The sequence below is a fragment of the Protopterus annectens genome, chromosome 10.part0, assembly GCF_019279795.1.
Source record: "Protopterus annectens isolate FY-2018-M chromosome 10.part0, PAN1.0, whole genome shotgun sequence".
Classification (NCBI taxonomy): Eukaryota; Metazoa; Chordata; order Ceratodontiformes; family Protopteridae; genus Protopterus; species Protopterus annectens.
Window position 1 is genome coordinate 1497885179 of NC_056744.1, and position 20050 is coordinate 1497905228.

General features: G+C 45.1%; 1 protein-coding gene across 1 annotated transcript in view; it reads right to left on the reverse strand.

The window, feature by feature from the left end:
- Positions 1 to 20050, reverse strand: part of LOC122813682 (zinc-binding protein A33-like) — a 152877-nt gene that overhangs the window by 98183 nt on the left and 34644 nt on the right. The window contains exon 3 of the mRNA XM_044086132.1: positions 6679 to 6912. Coding sequence (XP_043942067.1) covers positions 6679 to 6912 — 234 coding nt within the window. The remainder of the gene's footprint in view (positions 1 to 6678; positions 6913 to 20050) is intronic.

Sequence of the window (20050 nt, forward strand, 5' to 3'; positions counted from 1 at the left end):
TATATATATATATATATTTATATATATATATATATATATATATAGATACAGACTGCTAACACACATGGAGGGTTCACAGTATGTAGATTATCAGATTATGTAGTTTACATTACCTTTGTTTCTGACTGCTGTTTGGGATGGCTTGCTGCTGGCTGGCTTGCTGATGGCTGGCCTGCTGATGGCTGGCTTGCTGCTGTTTTTTTATTTATTTTTTTTGGTCCCTCTCTCTCTCTCTCTGCCTCTCCCTCCAGTTGTTGCAATGAAACTATTGCATGTGTGGACTGGGAGTACAGGCTGCTTTTGTAGGTATCTGCACATGTGCATGTGACGGCCTCTGCACCAATTGCTAGCCAGCATTTACTAATTGCATGCAGCCTGCTGTGTGGTAACTGCAGTTCTCACTGTGATTTCAGGACAGTGCTATAAAATGTTAGGTTAGGTAGGCGTAGCCCTTTCAGATTTTCAAGGTGGGGACCATGCTGGTATGCTGTGGACACTGTTCTGTGAGTGTAAAGGTTGGTATGTCTCTCATATTTAAGGCTGTGTTGTAGGCACTGAAATGCATGTTATACTGAAACCTGACTGTTGCTTCTTCCAGTTCATTCTTCTCAGTGTGCATGTTAACTGACACCTAATAATACTAATACTGTTTAAATGGGAGTATGTGCTTTCCTGTGGGACTTGTGGATTAACTGGTACACAGCAGTGGCTCTTGCAATTTGTTGCTATGGCTTCACTATTTAGCCTTTACATTCACTCCTTGAAGGCCTGCTAGGTGTCTTTACTGGAATGTGTTGCAATGGCTTTCCTATTTTCCATTTACATTCCCTCCTTATAATGCTTGATATATTTCTTTCAGCAGCAATTCCTTATATGTTTGGTGTGGTTTCATGGTACTGCATGCTGTCTGGTAAGGCCAAGGTGTGGGACTTGACACCTACAAGGGTAGTTTATTTTGCTGCTGAGCAGTAGTGGGGCCTTATACTTTGTACTAACAGTTATGGATATCAGGCACATGCAGCGCTTGTAAACTGCTATACTGTCCTTATTTTATTAGTTGGCTACATCCTTTGATATTTCTGGGTTGTACTCCTACATGAGGGTGTGCTTGTGGAAACAATTCTACAGCTATTCACAGAGTGTGGGACAGCAGACAGAATGATAAGCATGTGAGTTTGTGACACTTGCAGGCCTCAGATACTCTCAGGTGTATCTTTTAGCAGCCTCAGGAAATGGTACATATCAGTGGGATACACCCATGATATATTTCAGATATTCTGCAGTTGTGACTGTGGGGTATTTTGAGGTTATGTATTACTACACCATTTCTGGCATGCAAGTAGTGCGTACTTTAAGTAATTGACAGTTACCATTACGTGGGATTCCACACCTTTCTGCCTACTGTTAGTACATTTCACAGGGAGTCAGTGGGGCACAGTTAACATTTGTTTGCAAATCAGGAACATCCCTGTAAATCAGTCACAGTTGCGAGATCTGGCCTCTTGCCTATTCAAATATGGCAGTGTTTATCCTGCTCTGATAGTGTGTGTGGTTTGCAAGGTGCTACTGCCACATTATTACCTACTAGCATGGCTGTTTCTCTTCTCACACTACTGTAATGCAATTCCACAAGAATTGCCAGTAAAAATACAAGAAAAGCTTTGTGTAATAGCCTTCCTATATTCCCTTTACATTCAGTCCTGCTATTTCATGATATATTGCTTTCAGCACAAAGTTCTTGTATATCAGTCATGGCTTAGTGGTAAGTCATGCAGACCAGTGTTTCCAAGGTCCTGGGTTCGAGAATGACAGAGGAATTTTATGTTGCTGCTGAGAAGACTACAGGCCTTGTCATTCAGAGTGACTAAGGCACTTTTAAGCAGTTGTAAGTGGGTTAGCGCTGGTTTGCGTGGTGCTCACGCATGCGCAGTAGCGTTTAGCTTCGCGCACACACGCTTAGCTAAGTGCACACAAGCGCATACCTGCTTACAACTGCTTAAAAGTGCTTACTCTTGCGCACACCCATGCTAATTTCTTTGAAAGAAAAGAAAATGGGGAGATAGGAAAGTGGTGAAAAAGGGGGCACAAAGAGGGTAGGACAGTAGGAAAACAAGCTCGGGATTTGCAGGAAGGATGTAGGAAAGGCCCATAGCTGCCCATTTCTTTATCAGCAACAGCTGTGCATATGTATGTAATTTGGTGTGAAATTTGAAAACTTCCACCCCTGAGAGAGGGGTGAGGACAACAAAATATGTTGTACAACCAGTTGTAATTACCAGTTGACATGTCCAGCAGACATGTCTGCAAAATGGGCAGCAATGTATGGGGCATAATGTTTTTGCGGGAACAGAGTGCCCTTTTTTTATTTTTTTTTTCAGGTGAGAGTGGAATGTGAGGTACAGGAAGGTTGGGGAGGTTAACAGACAAGACAAACAAGATGCATACAGGGGTGGAGTATGACACATGTGGGGGGTAAACACAATTGACGGGGACGGATGTTTGGATATCGCGAGCCCATGAGCCCACAGATGGCAACAGTGGAACTGAGATCCCCACCCATGGGCAGTTGCCACTGCGCCTTCACGGCCCAGGATGGGGCTGTGCTGGGGGCTGTATAGGAAGGGCAGGCACACCTGTGAGTTGCACCACCCTCGCCTCGAGCTGACGTAGGGGATAAAGCACAGAGAGCCTGATCACGCTAAGCACCACAGACCGGACACTTTGGAGGGTGAGTGGACATTCTCCTCCGGCCATGCTTGCAGAGGGGGGACGAGCCCCATCCCCTGCAGCGCTTCCACCCAAAGGTGGCACAGGGCCACCAGAGGAGGTTCCGGCCTGGGCACTAGTGCCAGGTGCACTCGCCAGCTGAGGTGGGAGAGGTGGGTCCGCTGGAACCCGCCTTACCTGTTGTCCTATGTTTAGCAATATTTTATGACATTTTGGGTTAGTAACAAACAATACCATTCAAAATTAGTTGTAACAGCATGCATCAGTATTCCCATTAACCAAACACCCATGAATTCCAAACATTGAACAGCAAGCATAACACATGCATATTTTGAACAACAGTACACAATCCAACAGCATGCAGGGTTGATTGATGGCAACAGGCCATCAGGTTTGGATATGTGAACAGGGCACATGCATCAACGTACATGCAAATATGTATGAACCAACAGGACAAATGTCCATGGGAATTAATTGTGAATACACATACCCAGTTTGGTGTGGAATGGATTATTTGTGAAAATAGGGTAGGGTGAAGAAATATTTCATTAACAACTTCAACTACCTATACATATGCTGTACATTTCTAGTAGCTGCAGATATATATACCCTACAGGTCTTAGTACAGTTTCCTATATGTAACCTTAGGAATGTTGGTGATGGGAATGTTACTGCTACATTAATATACATTGCATTTTTATTCATACACGTTCATATCTGGCTCTGTTCAGGTACAGCATCCTGCTACATTTGATTTATATGGCTCTAGACAACTGTGGATGTTCGGTATTTCATACAACCATACTATCTCCATATTGCAAGGGTACAGCAACATATCCAAATTGTGGGACAGACACATTCCAGCTTCAGTACTTTATTACAAACATTTCACTCTTTGGTTGTGGCTGTCTCATTCATTTCATTATGTACTGACTGCAGTATACCTTTATTCAAGACTTATTACAGCTTTCTTGGTCGATTCATACCTCTTTCTCACACTCTCACTTGTTTTATTTTTACAAGTCGAGATGGTACTTAATTATAGGCGTTATTAACATGTCTTACTTGGTTACAACAATCCTTTCCAACAGACTCACTTGTTTCATATGGCAGATTTTAAAGGGGGATGTATTTGACACATGTCTATTGTCTTTAGCTTGTTTACCACTAATTTTCAGGCTGCAGCAGGTTATCTGATATTACAATACAGGTGGAAAATCTCTATTTCAGACTTGTTTCATTTTTATTTCTGGATTACAGGCTGCATCACTTATCTAAGCATACAGTACTAGCAGAATCTTTCTTCTAGTGTTATTTGAGCTTTATTAACATGTAACTACACTGAACTCTTTTACAAGCTGTCTCACTTATATTGTATAACAATTACAGAAAAATAATTACTAACCTGCCTGGTGGAGCAACCGCACCAGCCTATCACTATAGGCTCGCCGATTCGCGGAACGCACTCCTGCAGCTGTAATATAAATGAAGTAATATTCGAACATACATCTCCATAATATCAGCTAGGATAATTTCTTACATACGTAATTACATGGATACTTACTCAGTAGTGAGGCGTTGGGCATTTGCCGGGCCTTCTGGATCCAACGGTTCAGTTGGTCCTGCTTTCGTCTCTTCAGGTCCACGTGGTGGTGACGGACCTGTTCACCAGTCCTTGGTATGCCTGTGGCACTGGTGAGATCATGTGCCAACCGGTTTCACGCCTCTGCCTTGTATGCACCCCACAAAACCTGGCCCTGCACGAGTTGAGCCTCATGATCATGGACCAAGAGCCAAACCATATATTTGGACTCCTCAACACCCCACCTCTGTGCTCGGAAGAGACTGCCCTCTCCTACACCTGCCATCCTGATTGTAAATAGGATCCATAATCAGTTATGCTGTGTATTCCCGCCTATGGGGCTTATATATGCCGTTTTTCTCACACTTATCTGTGATTGGCCATTTTGGATATGTATCAGCTTAAAAAAAACCTGCTTTGTCATGCTTCTATTTCCATTCATTCCTATATATATGCTAATACTGCATTTCTCAGTACAACTATCATGGCTTAGTGGTTGAGTACTTTGACTATGATGCACAGTATCCTGGGTTCGAGCCTGGGCATTGCTTTTTTTTATTTTACTACTGTCTAGACAGGCTAGGAGGTGTGTTTGTGTAAAGGCAGCTTTGATGCAGCTTGCTCAACGTTGCCCGCCGGTAAGCCGGTTGGCACGCTGCGGAGCGCCATGCAAAAGGCTAACACTGGTTAACGCATTATTTGGCTAGGAGCATGCATATTATGCTGTGTGAAGTGTTGCTCAGCTACGGGCACACAGTTTCAGTGTGTTAAAGAGCTGCTCAACTCCGGGCACTCATATTACACCTGTTAAACCACTGCTCACCTGCAGGCAGTCATACTCAGCTAGTTAGAGCGCTGCTCAGCTATGGGCACTTATAAATGTTTTTTTTTTTTTTTATTGTATCAGATTTCTTCCAAAATACATGGCCCATTTCATTACATTTTACTTAAATTATAGTTATATATATGTACATATATGTCAGGGGATTGTTTCGTGCTTATTTCACTAAAACAGAAAATGATGTTGTTGGGGCTCAAACTGTGACTACTTCCTCTTTGGCCAACATCTCTACCACTACGCTATTGCTACTTGGCTCAATTTGCATATTTAGATCTTATATGCTTTTTCAATGACTGCTAACTGTGGCTGAGCAAAGGGCACACCTGCGCAAATGAGCACAATGATGGGCAAACATTTTTGAAATTTAAAAAAAAAAAAATAAACTGTTAATTTTTACATTTTAAATTACAGTTGGGTTGATAGTCTGTGGGGGCATGTGTGGTGTTGTGTTTCTTGACATTTCCGCGGACTCGCTCGTGGGAGTTCTCTTTCAGGACTGTGACTCTTCTGGGGGCGTGTCCCTTTGCAGGACTCCCTGTGCGGACACGCCCCCTACTTTCCTACATGGACCGCGTTAGCCTAGGGTGTGATTCAGCATGCCCTCATGAATATGCATGGCATGCTGACGTCACACCGTTTAACTGCAGCCTCCGTGTAAGACTTGTTAACTCTTACATGGAGGTTTCGTGAATCCTGTTCTTTGTCTTTTCCTGATTTTCATATTGTAAAACTTTTAAGTGTATTGTTAGATTTTGCATCTGTGTTCTACAGTCACTTTAATCTCTTAGTCTACATCTGATATTAAAGCTGCAAGTGGTGTGAAAACAAAATGGTGATTATGACATTCTTTGATGTTTAGTTTCATTGTTGACTCAATTTTATTTCTTATGTCCACACTCAGAAAATGATGTACAAACTTAGTTATTGTCAATGATTTAAATATTCTAGAAAAGCATTCTGAGTAATCAACGACAATACACAACTTTAGAAGAACAGCTACTTATTTACATTAATGTCTCACTAATAAATCTCATATGCATTAATATGCAATGTACACTGTTCTACCTGTGAGAGACACCTGATAAATTTTCTTACTAAATATAAAACTCGCATGTTGCTGGATGCAGCATGTTAAAACTGTAGCTTATACACTAAATGCAGGTAGCATATCACTGTGGGTTTAGTCTTTCATGATGTCATGAGATATATTTTCAGCTTCACACAGATTTTCAAGGGGATATACTTATCAACAACTTTATCTGAGGAAGTAATGCAAGTTTTGCAAGAAACACTTTAAAATTTGATATTGTACAGGGTAAGGAGATTACTTCCATCTCCGTGGGTTTGTTATTTACATTTCCTATTGGAACTGTCGAGATGCACTTTAAATAATTGTGTTATTTTTGCAATGTTTCCTTCAGATATAGCTATGCAGCTGTACAAGGTGAATCAAAGTTGATAATTTTGTAAAGATGTCAGTTTTAAAACAAATATTCACAGGATCTTATGCAGACAAATGTAACTTTACCTTTAGAAAAGTCGGAGCATCCTGTTGCTGCAACTGTAACTGAATATTAGAGATTGATTCCTGAAAGGCATTTATGTTTTCTTTAATTTTTCTCAGATTTTCCTCCATCTCCCTCAGAATTTCTGTTTTTTCCTTCTTCAGCTGTTGGACCAGACTTTCTTCTTTCTGCTGGAGGAACTGATAAAGCATGGCAAATTCTGATGTTATGTGCAGCTGTAGACTTCTGGCATTTGCCTGAAAAATGTTACAGCATTAAATAAGAAAAAAAAGAAAAGAAAAACTTTAAAAAAAAAACTAAATACAACGGACTTACTGTGATTTCTTTTTTTTTTCAATAATAAATCTTTATTGTTTTATCATTTTCAATACAAACTTAAAACAAAAACAGAATTACAGATAAATACCAAATAATGTTTCTAATAATAACACCATAACATATATACAAAGAGCCAGATTCAGGAAGGCTTACACGGAGTTCAAGAGTAGTGTAAGCCTCCGTGTAAGCCTCTCGATTCAGGAACAGCCCAAATCTCCGTGTAAGAGACAGCTAACACGTCTCTTACACGGACTGGGCATGGAAATGCTCAATACCTCATTTGCAGCTTAAAGATATGCAAATGAGGCATTTAAGCGATCCACGAAGCCGAAACCAGTCCATGTAACGGACGTGTTAGCTGCAGAAATGTACTCAGCTGACAACTGAGTACATTTCTGCAAAATTAAAAACGGAGCTATGTCAGCTCCAAATAAAGAGTGCATATGTTTCATTAAGCATGCCAATGGCCAAATATGTGGCCATTGGCATGAAAAACTGTTGCAAAAATAAGTTATATAACTTTTTTTTTTTCACGGGATTTCTGGGTTTAACTGCAGCGCACACCCACACAAACGGGGTGCGCTACCTAAAACTAAAAACCGAAGCTTATAAGCCCACAGTTGTGGGATTTATGTATTACATGGAATGTCAATGGAGGGACTTGCAGACCAAAAACAATATGGCCTCCGTTTAGTGGTTGTCAAGGGGGGGAAGCTCCGTGTAAGACATGCAACTAGTCATTACTAGGCAATCCTATGTAAATGAGGGTTACAATACTGAATCACACTGCCACATAGGTAATGAGCACTTTCTGAGTAGTGTAAGAGTTAGAGAAGGGGGAGGAACAGAGTAAGAGGTAGGTGACATCACGGGGGGGAAGGATAGTAATAAATGTACCAGATTGGAGGGCAATGTAAGGTAAGAGATGACAGAGAGACATCAGGGAGGGAGGTGTGTCCCAACAGAACACTAGGAAAGTCAAGAAATTGAGGGTATACGCTATCCCTACACTCAAAGTTTCTTGAAATACGTGCATCTTGGCTGCTGTAGCGTGTAAGGCAGGTTCAACATGTGGGAGCGTGTTGCAAACCGTTTACAATGGTTTGCGCGGGCATGCACGTGTGTAAGGCAGTGTGCGCGCGTTTTAACATGAATCAGCCAAGCTCACACCGTGTAAGGATGTGTGCGCGCGTGTAACACCGTGTAGGGATGTGTGCGCGCGTTTAAGTGACTGTGAGCGTGTTTAAGCTGGTGTGCACATTGTTCCTCCTTAGGAAACAGAGAGGAAACAGGAAACAACTAAAATACAGGGAAACTGCCAGAAGATACTGCTGGAGTTAATTGGTGGAAACAATTAGAAGCAGGCAATTACACAGGCAGACTAGAAGCCCAACCCAGCACTTAAAACACTGCAAAGAGCAGTGCAGGCTGTTTCTCACAAGAGATACTGCCAGAAACTAAGCTATCAGAATTGAAAACTGAAAAAAGCTGAACTCAGAGCAGAAATGCTAGGGGCTGCCATAGCTATTATAATCAGGCATAGGCGAATTGCTGAGAGTGGTGACAATGCAGATGCTGACAGACAACCCAGAGTGAGGAGAAGGAGAAGAGTATACAGGCCCAGGGTCACCTACCATGGGTTACATGAGCTGGAGATAGTAGAGCTACAGAGTGGACAGAGACCTTCTGCAGCAGATTGTTGAGCTGTGCAGGCCACATCTCACACACAGAACCAACAGAGGGGAACCCATCCCAGTGGAAACCAAGGTATGTGTTGGCCTAAGAATACTAGCAACAGGTACCTTCCAGAGACCAACTGGTGATATGATGGGGATATCACAGGCATCAGCCTCCAGAGTACTGCACCAGTTCCTGAATGCCATGTCAGCACATGTCAGTGATCATATATATGTCCCTAATGACCGTGAGGTTGTGGCCAGCAATATGCGTCTCTTCCAGCAAATAGCGGGATACCCTGAGGTGCTGGGTGCAATAGACTGCATGCACATACGCATCAAAGCACCAGCCGGTGAGCGGGGTAGAGCCTACATTAACCGCAAGGGATACCCCTCCATCAACTGCCAGGTTGTGTGTGATGCCCAGGGCATAATAATGAATGTGTGTGCTGGCTGCCCTGGGAGCTACCACGATTCCCATATCTGGCATCTGACGCAGCTGTACCAATCATTTGCCAATGGGGACTTCCCACACGGACACCTAGTGGGGGATGCAGGTTATGCACTTGAGCCGTGGCTGATTACACCCATCAGAAATGCACACACACCTGAACAGGAACACCATAATGAGGCACACGCACAAACACGTAATGTCATAGAGCGTGTGTTTGGCCTGCTCAAGTCACGGTTCCGGTGTCTGGACACATCTGGTGGAGCCTTGCAGTACACACCAACTACATGTACCCAAATGATCATGATATGTGCTATGCTACATAATATGATCCTGCGGAAACAGCTGCAGCAGGACCAGCACAGGGCTGGGCCAAACATCCCCCCACCATTGCCAAGGCCACCACAGGCAGGGGGTGACTCGGAGGAGGAACAACCTGACCTTGTCCCATTAGGCAGAAGGAGGCATGCCCAGTATGCCCTGGCCTTGGCAAAGAGGCAACGCATAGCACATACACTTGGTCAGTAGGAACACTGGGACTGATACACGCTCTGACTCACTCATACAGTAACAGGGATGCCTAACATGACACAACCTGCTTCCAAACATGTACAGGGAGTGTAGTATGTGCATCTGACAGAGATAGCCCTGCAGCACCACCTGAGGCATGAATGCCATGTGTTAAGTAATGTAATATCATGTACCATATGCACACCTGAGGACCCCAACTAACATCCACCCTCAACAATCATAAACCACAAAAACACAAATCCACCTCATGGGTACCACAAGGGATAGGAACCTAGATGTAATGCTACCCAATGCCAGAAGTATAAACATCAAGATGCGTGCAGTGTAAACACACACAGTATAGAGAATGTAGATATCAGTGCTGTAATAGAAAACAGGGTCAAAGCCCACATCAGCACCCTGACACTACCAGGTCACACCTCATACAGTGATGTACATGTGCAAAAACATGGAACAAGATAAAAATGAGGGTGACTAGCAATAAATGGCATGGATAACCACACACCCATGTTTGTACCACAACAAGAAGCAACATGGAATAGCCATGGTCAAAAACCAATGGCTGAAAATGACTACTACTATATAGCTTGCTGCAGACCACTGTCCTAATAGCAGGAACTGCCCCAGGCCTATGTTCATAGGTTCATACTAGGCTATCTGCCCTAGGGCATTTATAAGCCTAGCCCAGAGTTTTGTGGCTTCTGCCACCCCTTCAGTTTGATGGATAATATGCCCATTATTTTGCTGTGCCTCTGTCAAGCAGTGATACTGAGGTTATCCCTGGGGTATACCTGCAATCTCCCATCCATTGGTCAAGATCTCGCTTGAACAAAGCCAGTGAGGTGCTCAGCCTCACATGTACCAGGATGTTGTTCCACAGCATAGGGACTCTCTGGGTGATGAATCTGTCCCTCCAGCACATCCTATTAATATCTGTGTTGAGGTTTAAGTCTCCTGCCCTTGTAGTTCTGATGGATGTAGATGTCTTGAGGTGAAGCATGTTCATTAATTCTGGGATGGACATAGCCTTGTATGTCAGGCACAGGTCACCTCTGAGCAGGCGGTGGCGACTGAATACAGCTGGAATTCCTTCAGTCGGGCAGCATAAGAAATATGTTTGAGACCCTTTCACCTCCTGTTGAGGAATTTGTGGGCCCATCCAATTGCAGGTGTTGGGTCAGATACATTCTGAATGGGGCATTGTATGCAATCATTGGTCTGATGAGTGATGAGTACAGGGAACAATGACCTCCCTTGATCTAGATGTGAATCCCTGCATGATGAGGTGGCCAATGTAGAAGGTCTTCCAAACTACCCTGGCAATGTGAGTGTCAAACAAAAGGTTACTGTCAACCTGGGTGCCCAGGTCCCTGATAACCTCCTCTGTGCTTAGAGGATTGCCACCTAGATGGGAACTAGTGGTAACCTTGTTCTTCCTGAAGGGTATGGCTATGCATTGTTTAGTGTTTAATGTAAGGCCATGGCTCTGGCACCAGTTATCCATGTCTATGAGACCCTTCTGAAGGATGTCTGTGTCAGATGGGTTTCCAACTATGCTTCCCAGTTTGCAGTCATCTTCAAACTTTGTCAGCCATAATCCTCCTGTGTTTGCTCGTACTTCTGAAAAGTAGATGCTGAACAAATGTGGGCCCAGGACTGAGCCCTGTGGGACACCACTTGTGACAGCTCTGGAGTGTGACATGGCACCAGCAACTTTGACCCTGTGTGTTCCGTCACTTAGCCAGTTTGCAACCCATGCTGTGATGTATGGGTTCACAATTAAGCTGGTGATGTTTTCAATGATACCTGAGTGGGGTATTGTGTTGAAAGCCTTTGCCAGGTCAAGGTAGGCTGTGTGGACTGCCTTGCCCACGTCAATGGCCTGGGTGACTGTCTTGAAAAAGTCAACCAAGTTTAAAAGGCATGATCTGCCCTTGACAAAGCCAAACTGGATTGGATCCAATGTCTGCAGGTCCCCTATGTCTTCATTTATAATTCCCATTATGATCCTCTCCATAGCTTAGCAGAACAGGCTTGTCAAGCTGATGGGATGGTAGTTTCCGGGGTTGGTGGAGGCACCTCCTTTGTGAAGTGGGTCCACCATTGCCGTATGCCACTCCTTGGGCACATATCCTGAGGTGAGGCTAAGATTAAACAGCTGCCCTAACTGCGGGTGTAATTACTCATTGAGTTCACGGAGCACACAACTGGGGACACCATCTGGTCCCATGGATAAAGTGTTTTCCGCCTTGGATAGAGCAGTTCCCACCCCAGTATTGGAGATGTTTGTGGGGCTACAATCCTCTGGTGTAGATACCCCTCCAGTTGGGGGGGGGGGGAGAAATCTGCACTGAACCTGTCAGCCAGTATGTTGGCAATGTCTGTAGGTGGAGTGATATCTACATCATTCCGAACTAATTCTGAGCATATCTGGGAGTTCCCTCCCATGTTTCAAACATAGGTAAAAAAGGCCTCATGATTGTCCCTCGAGTCCTGAGTGGGTTTACTCTCAAAACATGCCTTGGATGATTGTATGGGGGAACCCAGTGTTTTACTCACAATGAGCAGGGGTGTCTTCCCTCCTACGGATTACGCTCTATCTCGTAGTAGCTCCTTCCTTGTGTTGTAGAGCTTGTTTATGGCTAGGGTCCACCAGACTGGATGCTTGCCTGTGGTACAAAGAGTCTTTGTTTTGTTTGGGATTGCCTGATCCATGCAGTCCTGGAGGTGCTGGTAGAAGGCATTTCTAAGTGATACAGTGGCTTGGGTAATGGTGTCCGCTGGCTTGGGGGCCTTGAAAGAGACCACACCAGTCCTTAGAAATGTGAAGTCGGCATTTGACAAGGTCTTCACTGTTTGTTTTTCTATCTGGGGTGTGGGTGGGATGTGGACTCCCACTGAGAGTAGTCCATGATCTGATCTCACCAATGATGGGTATACTTCTGGTGTTGAACAGTGTGACCCCATGTTCTTGATGATGAGTTCTAGTATGTTGCCTCCACTTGTGGGGATTGGGACCAGTTGTTCCATGGCATTTGAGTGTATGAACTCTTGGAACCTTTGTGTTAGAGTGTTGTGGCTTGATTAGTGATCCCAGTCTATATGTGGATAGTTGGAATCACCCAGTAGGATGGTGTTTGGAGATACATTTATCCCCTTCAGTGTTTGCAGGATAGCTGTGTGAGGTACCTGAGTTTGAGAGGGTGGCATGTAACATGCTACAAACTGCAGAGCAGTCTTGCCTACGGTCACTGGCACCTGGATGGTCTCCGATGCATCGTGTGTTGCCACCAACCATGGGGTGAGGGTGTCCTTGATGAATATGGACACCCACCATCCTTCTTGGTGTTGTCCGGATTCTGGTGCGGAACGCATGATATGAGGTAACACCCGATAGTGCCGGGTGCTGTCAGAAGCTGTGAACCAGGTTTCAGGCACAGCACAGACATCAATGTGCTACATACTGAGAAGGGCATAGAGTGTGTGCAGCTTGAGGTTGAGACCTCTGGCATTGAGCAGCATTACCCTTAGTGTCTTTCCTTTACTGTGTTCTAGGGTGGTAGGTGTAGAATCTGAATCTTGCATAAAAAGGCACAATGGGGTGGCAAGAGCATCATCCGAAATCCGGAAGCCCAGGGTGACAGGTGCAAGCCGTCCCTTGCAAATCACCGTGGCCTGTCCAGCATGTCATCCCAGGCAGACAGACATTGGACCCCTTTGAATGACACCATAGTTTAAGCAAAATATTACAGCTGATCATCTTGTCTCTGTTTATGTGGCATCATACTTGGTGAAGGTAGGATACTGCTGAAGGTCAGGGTCACACCTGCCTGGCCTACATAATCAGAGGGATCCTCTATGTCTCTTTCCATGTAGTCCAGGGAGGTACATCTCAGGTCGTTCACACCAGCATGGATAATGACTGGGTCAGACTTGTACTTGCAGTTGAGTGACCTGAGTGCTTGCATTATGTGGTGGATTCCAGTGCCCGATAGGCAGCTTACTGTGACCTCCTCCGTACCCGATCTGGTGAGCGGGACGTCAGTGTGTCTGACTATGGAGTCACCTATGACAAGTGTGTCTGGCATTGTGTTTGGCCTTAAGGGCTGTGACTGTTTGGCACACCGACTCTGTGGTCAATGTGTTGCATGTGCTGTGCCCTGTGGAGGCAGTTGTGTGAGTGTCTGCTGTGGTGGCTACTGCCGTTTTGGTAGAATTCTGATCAGAGCCTCCGAGTATGTCTCCGTGTGTCTATGTGTATGATCTTAAGTTGTGATAGTGCCATGTGAGACTGGATTTGTGATGTGTGTGGTTACCTTCACCTTCTCTCTGGTCTTGCTAGTCCTATGTTGAGAGAGCTCAGCCTCCACTTTGGCTATATAGTTGCATCTCTCACATGTATGTGTGTTGTATGGGAGAAGGAGAGGGTTGTCAGTGTACATGAGGCAAGTGTAACATTGCCTCAATATTCCCAGGTTCACCAGCTGAGCAGGAGAGGACACTAGCAACTGATCCCTAGACATGCTAGAAGAAATAGACAAAACAATGTTGGAATACAGGGAGATATCAAGCCCCCCAAACCACATCATAGTGTTTGATTGACAAATACCTACACATACACTGGTGTTTCATAGTGTCATAGTCTACTACTAGGCTATCTGCCCTAGTGCATGTATAAGCCTAGCCATAGTGATGTGGCTATTGCCACCCCTTATAGTGGTAATAAGTGTACAGAATAAATTCTGAATATTGTGCCTCTGACTTAGTAGTGACACATTATGACCCCCTTACGTAATTGAATAACATGACTGTGCCTCTGTCTAGTCTGTGCCTCTGTCTCATATGCAGTTGTCCAGATGTCTCCTGAAGAGAGTCAGTGAGGGACTCTGTCAAACATGAACTGGGATACTCTGCTAGAGTGTGAGATGCCTCTGAGTTATGACTCTGTCCCTCCAGCATGTCCTATACATGTATGTGCTGAGGTTCAAATCCTCAGCTCTCATGGCTCTGGTGGATTTGGATTGCTTGCAGTGGAGCATGTCCACTAAATCCTGATTGGACATGGTCTTGTATGTCAGGCATAGGTCACCTGTAAGTATGCGGTATGACACTGAACAAAGCTGGATTTCTTCTATTCTGGAAGCATATGACATGTGTTGAAGAACCCTGATCTTCATGGTAGGTACTTTTGGGGTGTCTCCAGCTGTTGCAATTGCTGGGCGAGGTACATACCATATGGGGCTTTGTATTCAATCATGGGCCTGATAAGGGAGAAGGATAGTGGAACAATGACCTCCTATGATCTTGATGGAAAAGCCTCCATGATAAGGTGGGCAAGATAGAAAGTCTTCCTAACCACTTTGGCAACAGGGGTGTCAAAAGAGATGTCACTATCTACATGTGTCCCCAGGTGTCTGATTTGTTGTCTGTGCTCAGTGGGTTGCTGTCTATGTATTGATCTGTGGGTACTTTGTTCCTCCCAAAGGGGATGAATACACATCAGTTGCATTCAGTTTCAGGCCATGCGTCTGGCACCAGCTATCTGCCTTTGTGACGGCATTCTCTAGTATGTGTGTGCCGGCTGATGTATTCACTATGGTGCCTAGGTTGCAGTCATCTGCAAACTTTGTCAGCCACAACCCCCCTATGTTTGCTTTCACATCTGAAAAGTAAATACCAATTAAGAGGAGTCCCAGGACACATCCTTGTGGGACACCACCTGTGACTGGCTTCGAATCTGACAAGGCACCTGCAATGTTGACTTTATGGGTTCTGTTTCTTAGCCATTTAGCAACCTATCCTGTGACATATGCTGTTATATGTCAGCTGTTGAGCTTGGCTATGATGCCTGAGTGTGGTATTGTGTCACAGGCCTTAGCCAAGTGCAGGTAGGCTGTGTGGACTGCGTAGCCCTCATCGATGGCCCTACTGACAGTTTCATAGTAGTCAACTAGGTGCAAAAGGCAGGATCTGCCCTGTACAAAGCTGAACTAGGTGGGAACAAGGGTCCGTAGGTCAGTAATGTGTCTGTGTAAGAGCTCCATAATGACTCTTCCCATATCTTTGCAGACAAGGCTGGTTAAGCTTGTGTGGTGGTAGTTGCCATGGTCTGTGGAGGCATCTCCTTTGTGGAGTGGGACCACTGTTGCCGTATGCCAGTGTTCAGGTACATATCCTGTAGCAAGACTAAGTTAAATAGCAGTTGTATATACGGGTCCAGCCCCTTCTGGAGTTCACATAGCATGCAACCGGAGATACCAGCAGGTCCCATGGATGCTGTGTACTTGTCTTTGCTGAGTGCTCTCACATGGACATCCAAGATGACAGTGAGGTTACATACAGCAGTGATAACTACCTTCTTTTGGGGGTGAGGGAGGGGGTAAATCGCACTGAAGCTGTCCGCTGGAATGTTGCCAATATCTGTCAGGTCACTGGAATATATGTTGTTGTGTACCAACTCTGAGCATATCTGAGGGTTCACAACCAGGTGTCTGACATAACTGAAGAAAGCAGTGTGGTTACCTTCATTGTCTTTGGTGATTTATGTCCCCAAGTTGACCTTGCATGTCTTTATGAGATAATGTAGCTTTCTACTAGTGCTGATCACAGCTGTCTTCCCTTTTGGAGATGCAGCTCTGTCTTGCATTAGTAACCCTCATCTGTCATACAGTTTGTTTATGGCTGGGGTCCACCAGACAGGACACTTTCCCTTTGTGGAGAGGGTCCTGTTTTTATTTGTGATTGCATGGTCCATGCTGTCTGACATCTAGCTAAGGGGAGGTCATTGTGGTTCTGCAGTTATCCTTCATCAGCATTAGAAATGACCACAACAGCCCCTGTGGGGTGTACCTCATGCAGACACATCCAGCACCTGTAAAGTCCACAACAGTACCTCACCAGGAGTATGACAGAGCTGGAACACATGTAATGTGTAGCCTGATTAAACAGGGTGCAGCTCCACACACTGCCATGCTGTCCACCCAGATGCAAGCTGTGCCTGATGTAGAAAGCCATGTCCAAGCTGGAATCAATGCACATGCTGCACCTTGTACAATCTGAATGTCAGGGAGCTATGCACATGAGGGACCTGAACCCCAGCACTGACATATTTAGGACAGGCTGTACTGCATTATCCAAAACACAGAAGCCACCCCCACGCATGAGTAAACTACCAGTACAGGTTGTCCGTAGAGACACTCGTTGAGTCGCCTCAACAGGAATCCTAATGAGTGGATGGGAGATGGGAGGTTTACCCTGGGTATCAATGTTATGTCACAGGTAGACAGAGGCACAGTATACTAAACAAGACATATGACATGGCAAACTACACTTACAATGTGTTGATGGACAAACACACTCTCCGACTAGCATTAGAAATGGCCTAGGGCACATCAGTAGTGTTTGCCAATGTACACCCATGTTGTGGAATACACTACTGATGTTGGATGAGGCTGTTGTAAGTAGTTCACATCTGAACATAATGCAACATGGTCAGATAGGTTCATAGGTACATAGGTTTATACTAGGCTATCTTCCCTAAGGCAGGTATAAGCCTAGCACAGAGTTCATTGGCATACACCACCCCTTATATGGGAACAGTACTGTGCCCATTATTTTGTCATGCCTCTCTCCAGCAGTGACACAGTGACGATCCCCGGGTTAAACGTATGACCTTCCATCCACAGGTCAAGATACCTCTTGAACACATCCAGCAAGGTGCTCTGCCTCACATGGACCGGGATTGTATTCCACAGCATAGGGAGTCTCCAGGTGATAACTCCATCCCTCCAACATGTCCAACGTACATCCCTGCTAAGGTGCAAGTCACCTGCACTAGTGGTTCAGGTGGATCTGCCGATTCTGAGGTGGAGCATGTCCATTAATCCCTGTTTGGACATGGCCTCGCATGTCAGGCACATGTCACCTCTAAGCAGACGGTATGTGAGTGAATAGAGTGGGAGTGTCTTCAATCTGGCAGCATATGGCAGCTGTTGGGGTTCCTTGATCCTTTAGGTGGGGGACATTAAGGGTGTCTCCAACTGCTGCAGATGTTGGGTGAGATACAGCCAGAATAGGGCATTCTACTCGATCACCGGTCTGATAAGTGAAGAGTACAGGGGAACAATGACCCACTAGATCTGGATGTGAATCCCATCCTGATCAGGTGGGCAATGTAGAAGGTGTTTCTAGCCACTTTAGCAACGTGAGTCTCAGAAGAACGGCGACTGTCAACCTGGGTCCCCAGGTCCATGATAACCTCCTCTGTGCTTAGAGGATTGCCACCTATATGGTAGCTTGGGGTTACCTTGCTTTTCCTGAAGGGTATGTCTACACATGTTGTGCACTTTGACTTCAGGCCATGGCCCTGGCACCAGCTATCAGTTACCGTGAGTCCCTTCTGAAGGATATCCATGTCTGATGCACTGTCCACTATGGTGCCCAGTGTGCAGTCATCTGCAAACATTGTCATCCAAAGTCCTCCCATGTTGGCCTGTACTTCTGGGAAGTACATGACAAACAATGGGGGCCAAGGACTGAGCCCTGTGTGACACCACCTGTGACCAGCCTGGAGTCTAACATAGTGCCAGCAACTCTAACCCTGTAGGTCCCGTCCTTAAGCCAGTTTGCAACCCATCTTGTGACATATGGGTTTACATTTCAGTTGTTAGGGTTTTCCACAATACCTGAGTGGGGTATTGTGTTGAAAGTGTTTGCAAGGCCAAGGTAGGCTGTATGGACTGCCTTTCCCCAACAATGGCCTAAGTGACCGTTTTGAAGATGTCAACCCAGTACAAAAGGCATGATCTGCCCTTGACCAAGCCAAAATGGGATGGGTACAATGTCTGCATGTCCCCTATATCTTTGTTTATGAGCTCAATTATGATCCTCTCCATAGATTTGCAGACTACACTTGTTAAGCTTATGGGGCAGTAATTACCAGGGTCTGTAGAGGCACCGCCTTTTTGCAGATGTGCACAACTGGACCGTAACCAGGCTGTTGTGCACACTATGGAAATGTAAAGCGGTGATAGGACTAAAGCCAAGGATACTGACCACCACAGTGAAAGTACTGAAACACTACACTATACAGTGCTATAGTGTTAGGTCAGTATGAACGGATGTTGACAATTGTGTGCAAAGTATCCCATGCAAAACCTGCAGGCACAGTATACTCCCTGTTTTGTTCACACAAAAAGCATTTGGACAGTAACTACACAACATGGCACAGAACACACAACCATAAACTGGAGGTATTTGTTGAAGGTCACACTCATCCACAAATGTGATGGGCTGCAGAGTTCAACATATGTAAAGCCCACAATGGGCATGCTCACACACTTAGATAAATGAGACATCTTTCACACAACATGCCATGGGAAGGCTGAACTGGGCATGCTCACACACTTGGTCCAAATGTTACTCCTAGCAACTGTGAAAACACACCAGAGGATGCTCATTCCCCTTTCTAGACACTGATCATGTAAGCACCCTATAAGTATATCGGAGAAAAGGAATCTCTCAGTAATCCGAATAGCGCACTCTGCTAATGCGTCCGTCTCTAGTGTCATAACATAGTTAGGTAGGGGTTTGAATCCAGCAGGTGGCAAGTGTGTGTGAAGGGGGTAAGTGTGTGTAAGTGTGTATGAAAGAAACATCCCTTTTGGCAACTGGGAAAACACACCACAGGATGATCATTCCACTTTCTAAACTCTGATGATGTCAGCACCCTATAAGTATATCAGGGGAAAGGAAATCTCCCAGTAATGCGAATAGCGCGCTGTGCTAATGCGTCCGTCTCTAGTGTCATGACATAGTTAGGTAGGGGTTTGAATCCAGCAGGTGGCAAGTCTGTGTGAAGGGGGGTAAGTGTGTGTGTAAGTGTGTATGAAAGAAACATCCCTTTTGGCAACTGGGAAAACACACCACAGGATGATCATTCCACTTTCTAAACTCTGATGATGTCAGCACCCTATAAGTATATCAGGGGAAAGGAAATCTCCCAGTAATGCGAATAGCACGCTGTTCTAATGCGTCCGTCTCTAGTGTCATGACATTGTTAGGGAGGGGTTTGAATCCAGCAGGTGGCAAGTGTGTGTGAAGGGGGGTAAGTGTGTATGAAAAAAACATCCCTTTTGGCAACTGGGAAAACACACCACAGGATGATCATTCCACTTTCTAAACTCTGATGATGTCAGCACCCTATAAGTATATCAGGGGAAAAAAAATCTCCCAGTAATGCGAATAGCGTGCTGTGCTAATGCGTCCGTCTCTAGTGTCGTGACATAGTTAGGTAGGGGTTTGAATCCAGCAGGTGGCAAGTGTGTGTGAAGGGGGGTAAGTGTGTGTGTAAGTGTGTATGAAAGAGACATCCCTTTTGGCAACTGGGAAAACACACCA